Source organism: Chenopodium quinoa, unplaced genomic scaffold, assembly GCF_001683475.1.
Source record: "Chenopodium quinoa cultivar QQ74 unplaced genomic scaffold, ASM168347v1, whole genome shotgun sequence".
NCBI classification, from domain to species: domain Eukaryota; kingdom Viridiplantae; phylum Streptophyta; class Magnoliopsida; order Caryophyllales; family Amaranthaceae; genus Chenopodium; species Chenopodium quinoa.
The window spans coordinates 1367430-1388211 of NW_018744151.1; the positions used below are offsets into that span (position 1 = coordinate 1367430).

General features: G+C 35.8%; 2 protein-coding genes across 2 annotated transcripts; both read right to left on the minus strand.

Moving 5' to 3' along the window:
* LOC110693750 (transcription factor MYB74-like) lies at positions 1-2178 on the minus strand. The gene is made up of 3 exons (XM_021870921.1): positions 1466-2178; positions 1082-1211; positions 1-970 (listed from the first exon to the last, which is right to left on the minus strand). The coding sequence occupies exons 1-3, from the start codon at positions 1596-1598 to the stop codon at positions 364-366; spliced, it is 870 nt and encodes a 289-aa protein (XP_021726613.1). The 5' UTR covers positions 1599-2178; the 3' UTR covers positions 1-363.
* Positions 2179-2857: 679 nt separating this feature from the next.
* Positions 2858-19546, minus strand: LOC110693513 (putative PAP-specific phosphatase, mitochondrial). The gene is made up of 13 exons (XM_021870630.1): positions 19114-19546; positions 18873-18969; positions 18574-18676; positions 17860-18071; positions 17408-17467; positions 9884-9918; positions 8262-8615; positions 7461-7539; positions 7297-7347; positions 6972-7149; positions 6356-6443; positions 4527-4897; positions 2858-3294 (listed from the first exon to the last, which is right to left on the minus strand). Exons 1-10 carry the CDS (start codon positions 19218-19220, stop codon positions 6997-6999), a joined length of 1251 nt encoding a protein of 416 aa, XP_021726322.1. The 5' UTR covers positions 19221-19546; the 3' UTR covers positions 2858-3294; positions 4527-4897; positions 6356-6443; positions 6972-6996.
* Positions 19547-20782: the final 1236 nt, after the last annotated feature.

A 20782-nucleotide genomic window follows, 5' to 3' on the forward strand; every position in this document is an offset into this window, starting at 1 on the left:
TATGTTTTTATTTTAATTGGTTGTTACACGTTGGAACAGTTGATCCACTACAGTATACCATCTTCAAATCATACAAACTGAAATTAACAAAGCATGAATTATATTTATATAATTTCATATGCAAATGTAACGCTTGTAAACTTGTTCAGCTGTCAACATTGAACTTTGCTGCTATACATAGTTTTTTTATTTTTAATGTCTAGTTTGATCAGACTCTTGACCTCACCCGATTTGTCAAGTTAGTCAGATTTTTTCGGTCCGAAATATAACCCGGTCTGATATTCGGTTTTTTTTTTTTTTTTGACCGCTGCCGGGCAGTGAAAAAAAAAAAAAAAAAGTACTACATGAACAATATAACATTAATTAAAGAACCGGACTTTCAAGCAACTTCTCTACATTACTGATGTAGCTATCTATCTCATCTTCAGTACTCTTGCTGCTGTTAAGATAAGTTGGACTTGAATCAATAGGATGAAGAAGACTTGAACTCAACGGCGACAACGCCGTGGAGAAGCTGCTACCGTTGCTAAAACTCTGGTAACTGTTCGATACAAAACCCGAGTTATCCGTTGAGGAAGAGCCTAACAATTCATTAAAAGATGGAATGGGATCAAATTGATTAATAGTCTGTGCACTTGGAACTTGATTATCTGAGATATTATTTTGCAAATTACTGAGGATTGTGTTTTGGGAATTGTTGAAGTTTAAGAATCCATTTTGTGAAGTGGGGAATCTCAGAAGTTCAGGGTTTAGGAGGTTCTGCAGATTAAGTAAGACAGCAGGCAAGTTCATCAGGGGTGAGTTCTGATGACTGCAGAGCATAGAAGGAAGGTCAAAGTAATCGAGGCGAGGGCTGTGAGTTACAGGGTCGATTCCCATACGAAGTAGCTTCTTTCGAATGTGGGTGTTCCAATAGTTTTTAATCTCGTTGTCTGTTCGTCCTGGTAGTCTAGCAGCAATTGCAGACCATCTGCAAGAAAATTTTACATCAGTCAATTATACATGTATTATGATTATGACTTTTTATAAAAATAAATGAAAGCTTAATGTAGTAAACAGAGATTAGAAGAAGATTAATTACTTGTTTCCAAGAATACTATGGAGTTGAATTATTGTCTCTTCTTCTTCAAATGAAAATCTTCCTCTTTTGATGTCTGGCCTGAGATAGTTAGCCCAGCGTAACCGGCAGCTCTTACCACACCTTTCAAGACCTGTATACAAAAAATTCAAAATGAGTACTGCATCATGGATATACTAGGAGATCGAATCACGTGCATGCATTCAACAAATCATCTAAAAATTCATTTTTAGTACTGGTGATCTATGTTACTCGGACTTGAGTCTGACATAGATCACCAGTCTGAAACAGCGTGTTAAGCATCCAATACAGGTACTTGAGGTGAAATGAAGAGTCTGACTAGTGAATAACATAATCGATGACAAATAAGCCAGATTAAAAACCAACCTGCTTTCATTGGAAGAGATCTCCAGTTACCAGAGCCATACTTTTGGATATAATCAATAAGCTTTTGATCTTCCTCAGCTGTCCATGGACCTTTCTTCAATCCCTCTTTATCACAGCAAGGTTTTCTTCCCATTTTTTATTTTCTGGGTTTGAAATTTATGAAAAGAACTAATTAATCAGTTTTTTTTTTTTTTTAATTAGATGAAAAGGGTAGATTTCCTTAAGGTTGGAGTTTCTGCATGGGAAACATTGACTAAAGGGTGGTCATCTATAAATAGGCCACCAAAAGAAAGGATATAAGACACTCAAATATTTCAGAATAAATAAATAATTGCTTATCATCTACTATTACCAATAAGTAAGCAACGTGTCCCATCCATTTGGAGAAATTAGAATTATTTTTTTTTATCGAGCAAATTAATATTTAATCACCAAATAAGATGACAATAATAGTATAAACATTTCTAGAACTGCAAATGAGGTTGGAGTCAAACTAAGCATTGTAGTATTCATAAATAATACAAATATTGTTTATGAGACAATTATATCGTACATCCAAGTGCACATAGAGGGTGTTTATGGGCAGGTGTGTACCCCTAACGGCCCGAAGCCCTGAGTGTATCAACCATCAATGTGGTCATATTACTCATATGCAGTTGTACACGCCGTCCTGTATGTATGCATGAACAGATTTATGGTAAAACAAAACAAAAAAAAAAAAAAAAAAAAAAAAAAAAAAGTAATAATTATAGAGAAGTCTTGACTGTAAGTGTTCCTTGATGCATAGAAATTCAAGTTTCTTTATGAGTAAATTTTATTGCAAAGAAATTTTTAAGAAAAATTATGCATGGAAGATAATAATGTGAAGAATTCCATGTTTAGTTGATCACTAATGAACAAATTTTTACCGATGAAATAGAACCTTTTGGTGAGCTGCTCACAATCATATTGATTCCTTATGTAGCTGTAAGGCCAGAAACCTTTAATCAACAGTTGAGGTCCTATAATTCATACGAAGTATATACCAGCCCGTCTAATTAAACACTATAAATTTAAAGATAAAAATTTATTTCAATTGAAAGAATAGAAAAGTTTGAAATTTACTAAAATAACCGATTGTATAAACAAAATTAATGAAATATGGAGTAATGCGGGAAAAAAATAGACCAAGTTGAAATGGATTCAAATTAAACCAGACTATAGTAAATCTAATAATAATATTTCCTCAAATAATACTCCGTAATAATAATAATATTAATATAACATTAAAAAAAACCGATTATTATAAATATTATTATTATAATTAGTGGGAAAGTAAACGTAAATTTGAGAGTCAGTGCACTGGTTTACAATATCCCCAGTGAAGTTTACACCCATGTAAAGTGGTATTGTCAGAAGCTAACCTGTCGTCTCATGGTGCAAGACTGCTTATAATAACCAAAGTAGCTGAAAAAAATGGCCATAAGAAATTCCTGAAGCAAATCTTGGGAAATAGCAAAGTCATTCCAAACATAAAATCAGGAACAAATTTCATACAACATTTGCATGTCCAGTTTATACTTGTATATATTACAATCATATATAAATATAGTATCCTTCAAAAGAACTAGAGTGCTAAATAATTGTTAGCTACATCTGTAACTCATCTTTGAAATGCTTTAAAATTTAAATCTGTATATCTTCAACAGCTTTGTATTTGATTTGCAAAAATTTTGACATTGGAGATGATTGTCTGTACCGTATGCATCAAATTCAGGACGAAGGTTTCAATGGACAATGAGTAATACGAGACAATGTGCTTGGCTGGCTGGTGATCTTGACACGGTAATCTGCAGAAACGATTCACAATTATGTACAGAATGCCAAAAAAAACCATTCAGGCCTTTGGGGGATAGGTGTTGCATTTATTTCTGTCCTTGATAGAACAATCGATTAATATACTAAACTTAAAATGTACTAACATGCACAAAAAAAACCTTAGCCAACTAATTAGTTGATAACATACTTTCAGGTCCATGAAGGGGTTTCAGAAACCTGTTTAATAGAGCAGTTACTCAGTGTTCAGAATTTAACATGCAATGAGAGACTCTTCTATGCTTAAGCCAACACAATACATCATTTCTGTGCTTATATGCCCGGTTTACACGAAACTCATATTGAACAGAAAGGCCAAACTTTAAGCAAAAGGTCCAGGTACCCAGAATTTTGACATTGTTTTGGCGTTGTCCCAATATGACCATAATATTTTACAAATTAAGCAGGGTAAAGACCAGCAGTGTTTAATAGATAATCCTTTGAAGAGAAATAATTTGCCTTATTTTGATTCCTAGAGAACTAGGCAAGTATACAAACTACATAACAGAATCTCAAACTAAGTTGCTTTTTCACTCAGGAACCACTTCTCGGTTGCTGAAGTAAACTATTCAACGATGAAAATAAACTAACATTTAATTACAGTTATATGCATGAAACTTCCACGTTTAACCAAAAAAGATTTTATGATGAAATAGTTAGATTATCAGCATAGTGCATAATACACATAAAGTAGTCAACCCATGTAAGCCTATCTAAAGAAGGCACATAATATAAAATGACGTTTACTATCTACTTCCCTTCAACCAACATGGTAGTTATTTGTCAAACTAACATGTATTTAACCATATTTTTTAGATCATGAGCAACTCCAAGGCCACAACAAGAAATTCAAAGCCGTATTTGTACACATTTTGAACTAATTTAATATTTTAGATGCTAACACATATTCGTAAACAATCGCTGAAATCTTTGACAGCACAAAAGCACTTGCTCTTTTGTTTTTACTACACGACTATATGAAAACAGTAGCAAGCTACAAACTGGGAGTCTTGTAGGTCAAAAGGAAGGATGATTAAAAAAAAAAAAAATTTAAAAAAAAGAGCTATGTTAAACTCAAAAATAGTTCATCACGTTTCATCAGCAAAACATCTCCCGATAAAAAAGAACAAAGCAATATGAACACTATCATTAATGAACTTATATCATCAGAAAAACACGGAATAAGTAAAGCTAGCACATTATTTACCTTCATTTCTTTTGCTCGCAGTTTGTTTAGTACAAGGTTATTTATTACAGGAATGATAATGAGTTCAAAATCTTCCACGAATTGCTCCATTAGAATGTCCAGGGTAATATATCTTCACTATTTTTTATTTACCACTTTTTACCAACTGTTAACATGGGTATGAGTGGAATGAAACAATGAAAACCAATGACAAAATAAAATAATAGCAGAGAGGCATGACCATAGATATTCACACGGAACATTCGATTTAGCACACAAACTCATTACCATTCCCTTATATAACCTTGTACCAAACAAAGTATAAATGCCAATTGAATCCCAAGTCCCATTCAAGGCTTAACTTCCTTTTATCCAGAATGAAGTATCCTGAACTGATCATATAACCAATACAAATTCTTCCATCAGTCAGAGAAATCATTAGCAACTGCTTTGAGCCACAACAGAAACAAAAATTTAAAGATCTCTGATGGCCATATGTACCAAAAGTCCAAAATACCCTTTCCCCTCTTCCAGTAAAACCCTTGTAACAATTGGGTTGCAACAAATAAATAAGCGAAATTTTAAAAATCAAGAATGAATCACACTTACATAATTAGATTACCACATTGCTCAAATTGATAATCATAATTTTTTTTTTTCTTAAAAAGGCATCCATCATAAGATGCCTTGATGCCATGACTAATAAGTTTCTCCTCTATACCTTGTCGAGGTCTCATAGGAAATTATTAGATTACTAATCTAAGACCCTCTGACCCCCCCCCCCCCCCAAAGCTCAAAATTTCACTCCAGATTAAGCAAGCAACTTCAAACAAAGTATATACTGAAGTCTGAACCACCTAGTAATGTGGCTGTGGTGAGAATTCAACTAGCATATTGCCTGTAGGAACCTGCATTCCCAACAGTTGACAGGTCTAACCCGATAACAAAACATTACAAAGTTAAGAAAGCTTATATTTTTTAAGCCTAAAACAATATGAGATCTATCTGATTCTGTAGGGTCATAGTCCGTCATTCTTAGACTATTAAAATGATTCTTCTTTCCATTTCCTATTTGCCAAACATTAATCTGGAAGCTTGTAGGTGTCCTCAGGGAACATTTATTTTTTATAATTCTTCATCGCATGGCTCTAATTTAAACTTAAAAAATTCCAAAATGGTTGACAGGGAAGGGTGGGATGATTATCCAAAGAACCAATAACTTATAAGAAAAAGAGATAGCATGAATAAAAATTTATCTACTTAGTGATTTGTCTTTGGTCTAATCAAAGGCTCAAAAGTTAAAAGCTACTTTTGTTTCTCTTGATAAAATATAAACAAACTTAACAACTCTTCCCAATCTTAACCAGTTTGTCTTATCTCATTTCATTCTGATTATAACATTAATTTATTATTGGAAGAAGCACAAAGTTTCACGGAAGTATGCTCAGTTCTCTCCCCTAAGAGCAAAAAAGGTAATTATAAATAGGACAAAGGCAAAAGGATGAACACATGAGATATGCTTAATAATTTATCGACGGAAGCTATGCTCACCATACCACTCCTGACCCCCCCCCCCCCCCCCTAAAGCAAAAACTGTATTCAGAAATAAGACAAAAACAAAAAGATAAATACATGAGATGAATTTCATATTATATGGAGTCTACTAACTAATGTAAGCATATCCCTTCATATCTAAGATATACAATCATAAACTTAAACACGTGTCTCATTGTTTGTGATCATGAAATCATGGATCACCAGTAAATTTCATTAACTCAAGTAAATTAATCCACTTGGCTGAAGTTTATCTTATTTACATGCATTGTTTAATGAAAGCTTACACCTGATACCTGATTTGGTAGTAGTGTCTGCATCTTAGGGTTTCTAGTCCATGGTTACTCCAATAGGCTTTCAGTTTGCGTAAGTTGAAGAAATGGCCTGTACAAATAACACACTTCATACAAATAATTAAAAAAAAAATTAAATTAAAAAATAAAAATAAAAAAAAGCCCAAAACATTAGCAGTTTCTGTAACAAACTTGGACAATCAAGTGGAGAAAAGACTACAATTTGGGCACGAGATTATACCTTAAGATTTCTAACCACAAAAAGTGGAAAAGGAAAAGATAAGGGTATTCTTATAATTAAACAGCATACACAGCTACACATAGCTGAGCTACTTTAGGCACGAGATTATAGCTGTGTGATTGATGTGCAGGCTCTTAAGAACCTTTAGCAATTCATATACATTGATTAGTACATAATCAGTCATCAGAATTCAGATATTAGCATAACAAGTACTTCATAAACTTTGTATAATATAATAACCCTATTAAGCTCTATTACACACGGAAATAACTGAATGTAGATAATTTAATCAGCTCATGTACAAGTAGGATGTTGAACAAAGACCATGATAGTATGAAATGGTAGTAAAAAAGAAAGCTACTTGTCACTTGTGATTACCTGCATGCAGACATGTAATAGATCTTTAAGATACAACTGATGACTTCAGAGATATTAAATCCAAAATTTGACCATGCAAGGTTCCATTTGTCACCAGCACACCACCTGAAGGAGATATAATTCTACGTGCCATTACATCAGCAGCTAGATCAATTTTGCTCCCCTTCCAATCAGTGACCTGATTAAAATGAGATTATATTTCATAGAGTTAATCTGATAAAGTTGCAGATAAAAGTTCTACAGTAAGATATGTTGTATCCTCTCGAAAAAGAAAATAATACTAAATATGTTGCATCTGTTTGAAGTACAAAGAGTGTGACGCAACCTTTCCACCAGCTTCATGCACACAAATCATGCCAACAGCATGGTCCCAAGCCTACATTTTCATAGAATTAAATTGTCAATCACTAGAAAGAAGTTGAATTTCCAATAGAACTCGAGATCTTTACTGGAATAATAGCCTAAGTGAAGAACAAAAATGGTAAGCACCTTCATAATTCTTTGAGCCCTAGCTTGAACAATGAAAACAGATGCTCTACCTGAGGCAACCATCAAGTACTTGCATAAACTGCCCAAGAGGAGAAAAAATCGTTTATATTATGGACCAACTGAGAAAAAACCGTTCAATATACATAGTATACAGCAGTGAACTGCCAGAACTCCAAATGAAGAAATGTCTTTTAGAAAGAATAGCATGAGGAAAATGTGCTCCAAAGACTTGAAAATAAAACAAGGATGAAAAACATAATTTTTGTAATGTTAAAAGGATACTGAAAAAACACTGATGTAGAAACATGCAGCTAACATCTACATTACACCCCTAAAAATCCCCAAAACAACAAACTTCTTAGAAGGTATTTGTATGATGACTTTACACCATTACATATCCTTTTCGTGTAAATATTAAGGGGGATACATAGAGTGAGTATCACTCTGTGAATCATAACATTGTAACAAGCACTTCAAACTAGAGTCTGGATAGCTTACTTGGTTTCCTAATCAAAAGACCAGGGATCAGAAGTTCAAAATCATAAACCTCATGGCGGGAAAATGTTTATTTTATATGGTACAATCTCACCACACCCCCCCCCCCTTCACCACATGACAAACAAAATCCTCCCTCGCCAGTATTTGGATGGGGATATAGGAGCTTCTTTTCATCTTATCCAACTAAAAAGTCCCAACGAACAACACAAAGAAATAAGCATGAAGACTAAATATTATGAATTTTATGATGGCCTAATATCCAACTGTTGCATTCAATTCAGGTACAGAAGAATTTTTGTATACCTTCCACAACATGTTGGAAGAAGCAGTATTTGTTTATTCCCTTCATTAGTACGGCTAGTTGTTGCACTAAGAGAATTTGAAAAGGGAATCGAATCCCACGTTTGACTCTCAGGAATACAGAAACGTCCTTCGTGAACTAAAGAAGATCCATCAACAAAACATCTTTCCCAAAAGCCATCCATATTCATTAGACCACCCAGCAAGTCAGTCAATCTAACCGTCCATGTTCCACAACCCACATGAGCTGCCATAATGATTCCAATTGCAGATTCATTCTTTTGGCGTTCTTGGACATCCATAGGAGAATTGTTTACTGAGTTCACTTTCCAATTTGGGCAACCCATAACCCCCAATTAGGGGTGTACATAAACAGGACCGGACCTGAAAACCGACCTGAACCGGACCTGTTGGGACCGGACCTGATCCGGACCTGTAGATTCAGGTCCGGTCCCGGTCCTTGAAATTCAAGGTTTCCGGTTCCGGTCCGGATCAGGTCCAAAACCGGGGTTTTCAGGTCCGGACCTGAAACCCGGATTTTTTATATAATATATATATAAAAAAAATATAAAAGCCTAAAAAACCTAATACTTCAACTATTCAGCAACGCCTCTTCTCCTCTCACCTTTTCTCTTATCCTTTCTGATTCTCAGTATCCCCTCTTCCTCTCTAATTCTCAATCTCCCCTCTTCCTCTCTGATTCTCAATCTCACCCTTTCTTTCTGGTTCTCAACGACTCCTCTTCCTCTCCTCTTCTCTCTTCCTGGCTCCAGCATCGTGGGATTGGAGCACCGTCGTCCAACATCGAGGCCCCGTCGTCCACCATCTGCCGTCACCAGAGTTTGTTTATACTTTAGTTTTAGTTGAATATAGGTTAGTATGTAGATCTAGTTTTATTTTTCACATAATTTACGATTATAATTATCTTTTTTAATGAAATTGTAATGTAAAATTATAAATTTTGTAATTTAAGTTTGTAGATCTATTTTTTCGAAATTTCTGTTTTTTTTTCTCGGATTTTCTGACAATTTATGTATAATTTGTTTTTTGCGATTTTTTTGTTCGTTTTTTTGTTTTTTGTTCGGATGTTGGATGTATGTGTGGAATCGATTTGGGTTTTTTTCTTTTTCTTTTGTTTTTCTGGGTTGTGGGTGCGGTGGATGCCTGACGGTGGTGGGTTTTTTTTCAATTTTTTCGTTTTTCTGGGTTATGGGTGGGTATCAATGGGTCTGGGTTGTTGGGGTTATGGTGTCTGGGTTAAGGGGGTTAAGGTGGTTAAGGGGTGAGTTGGGGTAGGTGGTAGAAGGAAAGAAGCTTGTGGTGGTGGGCTGTGCGTAGGGGTGTATGTATTAGTGGTGGTGGGTTGTTCGTAGGAGGTTGTTGATGATAGTTTTTAGTCAAAACTTTGGCTTGAATAAAGAAAAAAAAAAGGGAAAATACAAATTCAGGTCTGTTCAGGTCTAAACCCGGACCGAACCTGAATTTTCAGGTCTGACCCGAAACCGGACCTGTTGATTCAGGTCCGGTCTCCGGTCCTCAAAATTCTCTAATTCAGGTCCCCGGTCCAAACAGGTCCGGTCCAGGTCCGGTCCGGTTTTGGACCGGTGTACACCCCTACCCCCAATACCATCTCCCCTTCAACTACAAGTGCCAGTCCAACCTGAAAATGACATCATCACAGCAATATAAATAAATAATGAACAACAAACAAATAACAGGAGGTTTAAAGTTACTAATTAAGTTGATTAATGATATTGTGTCTTAGGGCGAAGGGTGAGCAGCTGAGCACTAAATTTTTGGAACTCCTAGAGCCAAGCCAAAGGTGGAATCTGCGTCATCATAGTTGATGCTGTAGTGACTGATATAGTTAAATCCAGATGTTCTATGGCTCTTTTACAATCTCCTCGCACAAATGCAAAATGTATACAACAGGGTCTAAATCGCACTTGTAATCATTGTAGCTGTCCTGCATCATAGAACTGGGTTTCACTACGGTGTCACATAAAGGGTTACAGTTGATGTTGCATGATTTTTATGACAGTTGTATTGTCTGTATTTTCACATAATCACTGTACCTTAACACGTTGCACTTTTTAAAAGTCTTTTACTAGTGATGATACAACTGTACAGCTGCGTACATATTGACCTTTTCAAACTCATTTTAACAAGACTGAGACTAGAAGGTCAAAATGTTGGCTGTTCTTTTGAATAATAAAGAATTCTATTGAAAGGACCCCAAGAAGATATCAACCCCATAAACATTACCATGACCCCAAAACAATTAAAACCTGCAGAAAAAATCTCAAGCCTTCAATCTAAAGAATCATTCTTTAGTTCATTTAAAAAATTAAAGAATGATAATGCTCAAAGCGAGTGGCTCCAATCAAACTACATGAGAACCTCAAATAATATAACTTTAACAGTTAAACACCTGGCACAACAACTAAATGTCTCACTACCATTTAGTTGCATAGTCAATAGCACTATTTTGTAGATTCATGCATTTAAGGCTAGTATTGGCTTATTGGGTCATCAGTGATTAATGCTTAACAGAACTATTTGGTTGATTAGGTCTTTTTGGGACTTTTAGGAGTTTTGGACACCCTACAAAATCTAGATGCCATCAAAAGTTGGATAATGATTAGTTATGGAGATTTCTGATTTAAAAAAAAAAAAAATGGTAGTAAGTGGAATGAATTGTGAATTGTTAGGGAGTTAGAATGCTATACTTGATGTGATGTTGTCTCCATATTGCATAATCCCAAGAAAATAGGTATGATTACACATTCACATGTTAACACTAGGCGAAAAATTGAAAAAGGCAACGCTCATTGACCACCGGTTTTTGAAAACCGGTGGCTTAATTAAGTGGCGGGATGAAGCAAAGAATAATTGCCACCGGTTCAACCAAACCCGAGGCAAAAATTGGAAAGGCCACCGGTTTTGAACCGGTGGCAATAACTAATTTTATTATAAAAAAAAAAAATCGCGCCTTTTAGCTTTCTTCCTTCTCTTTCCTGTTTGATTCTACGAAATTTGAAACACTCAGCCCTCTAACTCTCAGTTCACGACTCTCCAACCCTAGCAGCTACCACCACGAATTCCACCTCTGACGCCCAGCCGCTGCTGCACCCTCCACCACCGTTGCGCACCCCCTCCACCACCTGTTCGCGGCCCTCCTCCTAGCAGCAACTGAGCCCTCGCGTCGCCCTCGGCATTGTTTGCTCGGCCCTCCTCCTAGCAGCAACTGAGCCCTCGTGGCGGTTGGGCACGATACCGCGGCGGCCCTCCACCACCTGTTCGCGGCCCTCCACCTCCGACCACCGTCCATCTCTCCTCCCTTTCATCTCCACCTAGGGTTAGTTTTAATTTATTTTGCATTTTGAACAATGTTTAGGCAAATTAAAATTAAGTTTAACTCTAGGCCTGTTTTCTGTGTATGGCTTTTTTATCTGTTATGATGCAATTCAGTGCATATTGAAGCTATTTTGTGGAAATCAAAGGTTCAACTGTCCTTAATGAATATTTGCACCATGTACATATCTTTTCATTTTTTTCTGCTTTGTTTTTGCACCTTGTTTATGTTATCATCATATAACTTATATTCTAATGACAATCTCTACTAAATTAAAATTATAACAGGAACTAATTAACTAACATTCGCGATCTGTAAAGAGCCTTCATTATCGACAAGCGAATGACATGATTTTGGTGGCATCTTTTCTCCTTTTTACTGAACAAAGGCACTAGAAAAGCTAGCATTTGTACTGTTGTATAAATATGTAAACATCTTGGCCATTTATTAATCATATACTTTTTATGTAAGATAAAGATATCTGATTCGAGTACAAGGAGGACAAAGGATACCTCCGAAGTCTGAACTCACACAATTAACATGGAATAAGTTCATGACTTTGCAAGCAGCAAAAACAGAAATAAGTTCCTCCATTCAGTAGTACTAAGAAAGTTATAAAAATAACCTCCATATTCTTCCTCAGAACAATATATATGCACTATCTTTATGAACCCACTAGTTTCATAGACACACAAACTAAATATATTAAGAGTCTCTTCTTCCATATCTTCCTGGTAACCTGATTTTGACAGTCTTTTGAAAACTAAAATATGGGAAGTGCAAGGGGTAAGTACGAGATTTAAAATTAAGTTTTGAATATAATTTCCCTTTCATCTCTGAGTTGTTACTTAATTAGTTGAATTTTGGTAGTATGTTTTAATGTGTAATTATTAATTGGTATGTTTTAATGTGTAATTTTAGGTTGTTTTGTATATAGTTCTTGACAAAATTACTAACTTTTATTTTGTTGTTGTATTTTTTTATTTTTGTAGATTCATATGTAGGGAAGCACAAGTTTATTAGCTATTCAAGTGGGAAGTTCGAGACATTACATCCATTATACTTGCTATATTGGTATGAACTATAAACTTTATGGAGCTATATATATTTCTTTCTATTTATCTATTTGATAAAAGTTTGTTCATGATATTACAAGTTGTGTCTTGTTTAATAATAAAAAATTACAATAATATGTTGAATGTTTGCATCATCATATGCCTAGATACCCGTTCAAGGCTTTCTCATTAGGAGAAAGTCTTAAATAGTCCCCGGTTGGGACTGTTCTTGAATGTTTACTCTCACTTAGGTGGTGAATGTATGTCTTTTTTTTCGATTTTAAGGAACATCTTGGCTGTCCATTTCTTCTCCATGTTCTCTGGGTACATATGTGGGTAAGTAATTATCTACATCTTGTACTTGGAGAACTGGGGGAAGTGCTGCCGGATTTTCCTTAAAATTGGAAAGTTGACATACATTCACTAGTGAGAGTAGACATTCAAGGATGGGTTAGGTTGGAGTGATAAGGACACTTTGGAAACATGCATTTGTTCACTATATGAATGGTATATTCACGATGTGTACTTGAAGTTGATTTACATAAGATATGTAGCAATTGTACATTATTGATAATATGTTGCTATATATGTTTAGAGACACTTTACTAAATGGGAAAGGATCGTGGTTGGATGTATGGTAGACGTGATACAATGGATTTTTGGAATGGGGTTCAAGAATTTTGCGAGACGGCTTTATCTTATCAGCGCAAAATTGGTGAGGAAGGCCTATACCGTCCTTGTGTTGATTGTAATAATGTGAAGGTGGTTAATAGTGTTGAAATCATTAGAGATCATGTACTTTGTCGTGGGTTTAGACTTAAATACCATGTGTGGATTTGGCATGGTGAAAGTGGAGAGTATAGTGAGGATCTTAATGGGAATGATGTGCATGATAAAAGCAATGAGATTCATGTGGACGAGGAATGGGAGAATGATGAATATGTTATTGATAGTGGTGAGGATGGAGCTGAGGATCATCCAGTGGATGAGGTCGAGGATAATGACGTGGATGAGATGTTGCATAATGTCGAAGGTGATATGTTTGAATTACTATCGGAGGCTTCCAAAAAGCCTTTGTACCCTGGGTGCAAAAAATACTCCAAACTTTCTGCCGTGCTAACACTTTTTAACATTAAGTCGAAGCATGGGTGGACGGACGTTAGTTTCACTTCTTTGTTGACCGCATTAAGTGAGATGTTGCCTGATGGGAATGAAATTCCTACGTCTTACTATTATGCAAAGAAGCTTATGTGTCCATTTGGTTTAGAGTATAAGAAGATACATGTCTGTCCTAATGATTGTATTTTGTATCGTAATGAGAATGAACAATTGGAGGAGTGTCCACGATGCAAGCAATCACGCTACAAGCGCATGAGTTGCAATCCTGGTACGAAGGGACCTCCTACTAAGGTGTTGTGGTATCTTCCTATTATTCCAAGGTTTAAGCGTCTATTCTCAACACCAAAAGACGCTGAAAACCTGAGGTGGCATGCCGAGGGAAGGAAGAAAAACAGAATGCTGAAGCATCCGGCTGACTCCCCGCAATGGAAGAACATTGATTTGAAGTTTCTGGAGTTTGGTAATGAAGTCAGAAATTTAAGACTTGGGTTGTGCACAGACGGGATGAATCCATTTGGCACTCTTAGTACCCAACACAGCACTTGGCCGGTTCTTTTAGTGATCTACAATTTGCCTCCTTGGTTATGTATGAAACGGAAGTATATAATGCTTTCATTGCTAATAACGGGGCCTAGGCAACCTGGAAATGACATAGATGTTTACCTTGCGCCACTAATTGACGATTTGAGAAAGATGTGGGACGAAGGGGTTTCTTGTTTTGATGCTCATAAGAACGAGGTGTTCACATAGTTCAGCCCTTATGTGGACCATGAATGACTTCCCTGCATATGGCAACCTGTGTGGGTACAAGATTAAAGGGAAAAAAGCATGCCCCATATGTATTGATGAAACATCAAGCATATACCTTAATAATTCTCACAAAGATGTGTATATAAGGACTCGAAGGTTCCTTAGGCGTGATCACCCGTACCGTAGGCAAAAAAAGGCTTTCGATGGGACAGTGGAAGAGGAGATTGCGCCTAGGCCATTGACCGGTGTTGAGGTTTATGCTCGAGTTAAGGGTATACGAACAGTGTTTGGAAAATCTGAAAAAGCTCCGGTCTCAACAGCTCTTTTTAAAAAAGAATCAATTTTGTGGAAGCTTCCGTACTGGAAAGAACATGATGTTAGGCACTGTCTAGATGTGATGCATATAGAGAAGAATGTGTGTGATGCTCTTGTGGGAACACTTTTTAATATTTCAGGCAAAACAAAGGATGGAAAGGGTGTACAGTTAGATTTGGAAGAGATCGGGATTCGTCCGGAATTGTGGCCTCAAGACAAGGTTACAAAGGGGAAGGACAGAAAGGGAAAGGAACCGGAACAAGAAAATGTAAATGTTTCGAAAAAAGGAAAGGGGAAGAGCAAGGGAAAGGGAAAGGCCGCGGATGCTTCAAAGAGTAGAGATGAGGGTAAAGGCAAGGTTGAGAAGAAGTATTTACCACCGGCTTGCTACACATTGTCAAGGGTAGAAAAGCGGATGTTTTGTGCATGTCTTTACGGCATTAAGGTTCCATCTGGTTACGCATCTAACATGAAAAGATTTGTATCCTTAAGTGGAGAACTGAAGCTAACAAGTATGAAATCCCATGATTGTCACATGTTGATGCAAGTATTTCTACCAATTGCAATAAGTGGTATTTTACCGAAGCACGTGAGAGAAGCTATTACAAGCCTATGTTCGTTTTTCAATACAATATGCAGCAAAGTGCTTGATCCTTGTACACTTGATGCTTTGCAAACGGATGTGGTTGTGACTTTGTGCAAATTTGAGATGTATTTCCCACCCTCCTTTTTTGACATAATGGTGCATCTCATTCTTCATTTGGTGCGTGAGATTAAGTTGTGCGGTCCAGTTTTCTTGAGATGGTGCTATCCTTTTGAAAGACACATGGGCACATTGCAAGATAAAGTAAGGAATCCGGCTCATCCGGAAGGAAGCATAATTCAAGGGACCGTGAGTGAGGAGATTGGTAATTTTGTGGCCGACTATTTAGCCGTTGCTGAACCTATTGGTCTTCCTGCTTCTCGACATGAAGGGAGACTGGATGGTCATGGCATAATTGGGTCGAAACGAATGTCACCGGATCGAGATCAGTTCTTACAAGCCACCTATAACTAAGTATAATTGACATGTTATGAGGAAGAACTTGGTCATTTGTTCAAAAATGTAGAAAATGGGCAAGTAGAAGTCAAATAGGCCTTATTTTGGCTATTTTGGGTGAAAATGCGACCTTAAACTTAGTAAAATGCCCTTTTTCTTTGATTTCAAGGCTTACCCACCTATAACTAAGTATAATTGATATGTTATGAGAAACAACTTGGTCATTTGTTTAAAAATGTAGAAAATGGGTAAGTAGAAGTCAAATAGGCCTTATTTTGGCTATTTTGGTCATTTGTTTATGCGACTGTTTTTAATTTTCCCAAGTATTTAATTTTTTACATATTAATTTAATTTATTCTAACATAATTTATATATATTCCAAGTTTTGCAAGGTGCAAAAGGGGGATCCGTTAACGAGCAAGGAGCTTAATGAAGTTCGAGACATGTTGGCATCTTTCATCACCTTCAATTTGTAAATGTGGCATCATTATGAATTATACTTTGTTTATTATTAACTTTTAAACTACAATATTGACTAGTTATTAGTATTGTTTGTATTTATTTATATATCACACTTTATTTAATTTGTTGTATTGCATTTGGTTTTTAATTATAAAAGTAGTCTAAAAATATATTTTTAATTCTTGTTATGATTATTGAATTTTTAGCAATAATATGGCAGAATATTATAGCAGGATCAGTTGCAGGATTAATTGCAGGAATAATTGCAGGCTAAAAAAAAAAAAAAAAATTAGAACCTTTTATTGCCACCGGTTTACCGGTTCGAACCGGTGGCAATAGTCATCATTCAGCAGCAAAAAAACCGCGCCAATTTATTATTGCCTCCGGTTAACTGGTGGCCATAATTAGTATTACCACCGGTTAACCGGTGGCCATTAACACTATTGCCACCGGTTTTGAACCGGTGGCCATTTGATGCATTATTGCCACCCCCCAAATGACCACCGGTTCAAAATCGGTGGCAATGGGGGGTTTTCAACCGGTGGCCATTTGCATTTTTCGCCTAGTGTAAGGATGCTAGAAATACTCCATACAGACAAATTTGTGATTTAAAAGAAGCATTTTGATGAATGGGGGCAGGCAATTATCATGACATTAAATCTTATTAGTAAAAGACATAACTCTAGATGTTCCTATACCTGATTTCTTCAAACATTCTTAGTTAACTGAAAATTTGCATAGAGTGAATTTAGATTAGTTCTGTTTTAGTCTACACTTGTAATCTATTCCTGCTTAGCCAGTAAGACTAGGGGTAAATTGATAGTTTTACTATTTCATATGTCTGCACCCTTTAGTTGCCTGTAGTATCCTACAATAGCACGTTGCACTAATAGCCGGTTCATCCACAAGAGCCAGCCTCCATTTCTACAACCCACTCACTTTTTTGGCAGACAGGAAAATAACAATAAATCATCATAATATATTTCCTAAACAGAACTGCCGCGGCAATGCCCGCTAATCAGAATAAGAAAACTAGCTAAAGAAGAGGACCTACCACATACAATGCACCACCACCTTTGAGAAACCCTCGTGTCCCATCTATTGGATCCAGCACCTGAAGCGTAAATGCATATTCAATGTATGTAAGAAGTGAGTTTCAACTAAATCAGAAAAACTTTGCACATGTTATTAATGGAGGACATGATGTGGCGAGTCTGAAGACACATAGAGAGTGGAACAAAAGGACCTTAGAAAAGACTCTGTTGTAATGATGACTGGAACCACAAATAGGAGGCAATAACAAAGAACCTTGGGTTCAGCATAAATTACCAGGAGGCAGGGATGCAAGAACTCTAAGAAACTAAAATACTTATTAAAAACAGATAATATATGGATATGTCGAAGTAATTTAGCTTCAACGAAGAAATAGTGAACAGAACATAATAAGCTCATACTGCAAAATTAAGTCTAGATTCATCAAATGAGTAAAGTTATCCAAAACATTACCCAGTACGTAGCCGGCTTGGGCTCAAAAGCAAAAGCATCACTTCCTCCTCTGTCAATTGCTTCCAACACTTCCTCATCTTTTAATTGTTCATGTGCGATGCTTGTGTTATCTTTGACAACATTAACCACAGCATCAGCAAGATTATTAGAACGCAAAAAAGCAGAATCCTCTTCAGCCACCAAGGGAATCGACGGAAACTGATTTTTCAGCTCTGTCCAAAAACAAATCAAAAGGTTGATAATGAAACAATAATATGGAACAAATTTTGTTTAGGCTCCAAGATTATAACTGTGGCCAGTTAGATTACTTAGATATACATGATTAAAACCTTTAAGGCTCATTTCTGGATTATTCAACTTTTTAGTTTTATTTTAACACAAAAGCACTACCAGATAGTCATTTCTACAATGTCAACAAACTTAATATCAGCCAACAGCACATAACATGATTTTAATACACGGATACACCTTCGTCACACATTGATGTTCTTGGTTTCCGTATTTCAAAATGACATTCCTATGGTTAATTCCCAACACTGTTGACTATATAATTCTCCTTTATTTCCCAGAATAACTGTTTACATTGCTTTAGCCTATTCAATTGTTCCTTCTTACCAAATAAAACTTGATTTTCCCCAAATTACATAAAAAAACAGAAAGAGTATCAAGTTAATATATATAATAATTCAGAAAGATTTAAAAATTTAGTAGTACCTAAACTAATTAAAGCTTGAACACTGAAATCTGCAATGGTAACTGGAGTATTGTCATTCTTCTCCAAAACCCCCTTATTATCAGAGAATAATGATTTTTGCACCTGCAATTCAGTTAATCATACAACTCCCATTAACAGATTCGTATACGAAGCATATTAATGGTCAAAGACGTGCATTGGAGATTGCGAAGAAGCAAACGAAACAACTAATTAAAAACGGAGGTAGTATCAAACTATCAATCAAGCAATGTAATGGTTAAATTCACAGAAAAAAAGAGGAGAGAGAAAGAGGAAGTACGTCAACACAAATGCGACAAGCTCTATTAACCACATTAACAGCAGCTTCAAGCTCTTTGTAATACTTAGCTTTCTGAGGCGAAAATGGCAAGCTTGACCTAGTTTTGCAGCAAAATAATCATAAAAATTAACACAAATGCTAGAAAATTAAACAGCATAAAAACAGTTTAAGATCATAAAACCTAAAATCGACTGAAGAAATTGAGTTATTGTGATTTTGGTAAGGAAAAAGTGACGAATACTTGATAGTGAAGAGCTTAGAGGAATGATAATGGCGGAAATTGGAGGACGAAGTAGGGTTAATGGAGTTGAGTCTAAAAAATCGAAGTGAAGAGAGTTGGAGATTCATGGTGAGAGTTGAGGGAAGGAAAGATGAGTGAAGGAGAATTGATGAATGCAGTGATGACAGATGAGTGATTACCAATGTCAAAACAAATAAAATGTTGTTGCCAACGGTTAAGCAAGCTTCAAGTTTTATTTCTTCCGCGCCTTTGGTTCACGATTTGACACGGGTGTAAATTCAGTACTCCGTACTTCGTAAGTTCGTATACGGAATATCAATGATCAATCAATACTCTGTTATTAGTTCTTCAAAAAAAAAATACTCTGTTATTAGTAAAGGGATGGCAATGGATATCCACTAACATGCTCCAACCGTTTTAAATAAATGGACGAAAATCGAAATTATATGAATAAGAAGCGGGTGATGGATCGGATTGGACGTGAATGATACTTTTTTCACCCGCTAACCATCCAACCATCCGTCTAACATATTTTAATTTAAGAATTTTAATGATAAAACATGAAATGTGCAGGAAAATTACTTGTTTTTTTTTTGCAAATTAATTTTTCAAAGAATATGTTGTTATTGTTGCCTTTTATATTAGGGTAATGCTATATGCAGCCCTTTTTATATTAGGGCTGCATATAAGCATTTAATATCTTTCCTTTTTTAGTATTAAATTGGGAATTTATCAACAATTCACGAGTAAATCGGTGTAATAATTGTATATTTATTGTCAATTCTTTCCACTTTTAGCTTCTTATATGCATCCCTTAGGGCTGCATATATCTTTTTCCTATTAATAAAACAAAAAAAAATGTATAAATAATCGAAAATTAGAGTTTGTGTGAGTTATTTTCACTTTAATATTCATCTATTAGAATAATTCATGAATGTGGGTGAAGCTTCACCCGATCCGAATCTGATTCATTACCATCTCGAGTTGCTATCAATTGATTGTTGGTGCAGTGGTGATTGAGATTGTCCTTAGTAGGGAGGACCCGTGTTCGATCCCCTTGCAACAACAATTGGAATGGGACTGAAACCCAACCATCCAGAACAGATTCTCAAATCCGGATTAGCCCAAGGGGTAAACCGGGTGGAACAACCAAAAAATCAATAATCTGTTTTTTTTATTACTAATATGAAGTAAAATTATTAAAAAAAAATGATATTATCACGGATAAAATCGAGACGAATCTAATAATATATTTCTGTTGACACCGAAATTTTAACATCAAAAATTATAAGATATTTATCTTCTGAATCTCATAGATTATTATCTTTTACTCTACGACTCTCTATATAAAGAGGGTCGAATTTAGGGTTTAATTAGGCTCAGATGGAACAAGTCACATAGACCCCATCTCCTCCCTACTACCAAACATTGTAGGTACATAGTATGGATTAAGCCGACAACGCCCCGTATTATAAACAAATATCAAAACCTAGCCCTTTGGAGAGAGGAATCAAGAGATCCACTTTCTACCTCTTTAAATATATATTGTAGGTTTGAATTTTTATGGTTAACAAATTGGCACGCTCGGTAGGACAATTTTCGCTCTTCATCTCCGCTCTTCAAGTTTCAAAACTCGTAGGTTTAATGGGGGCATGAAAAATTTGCTTTC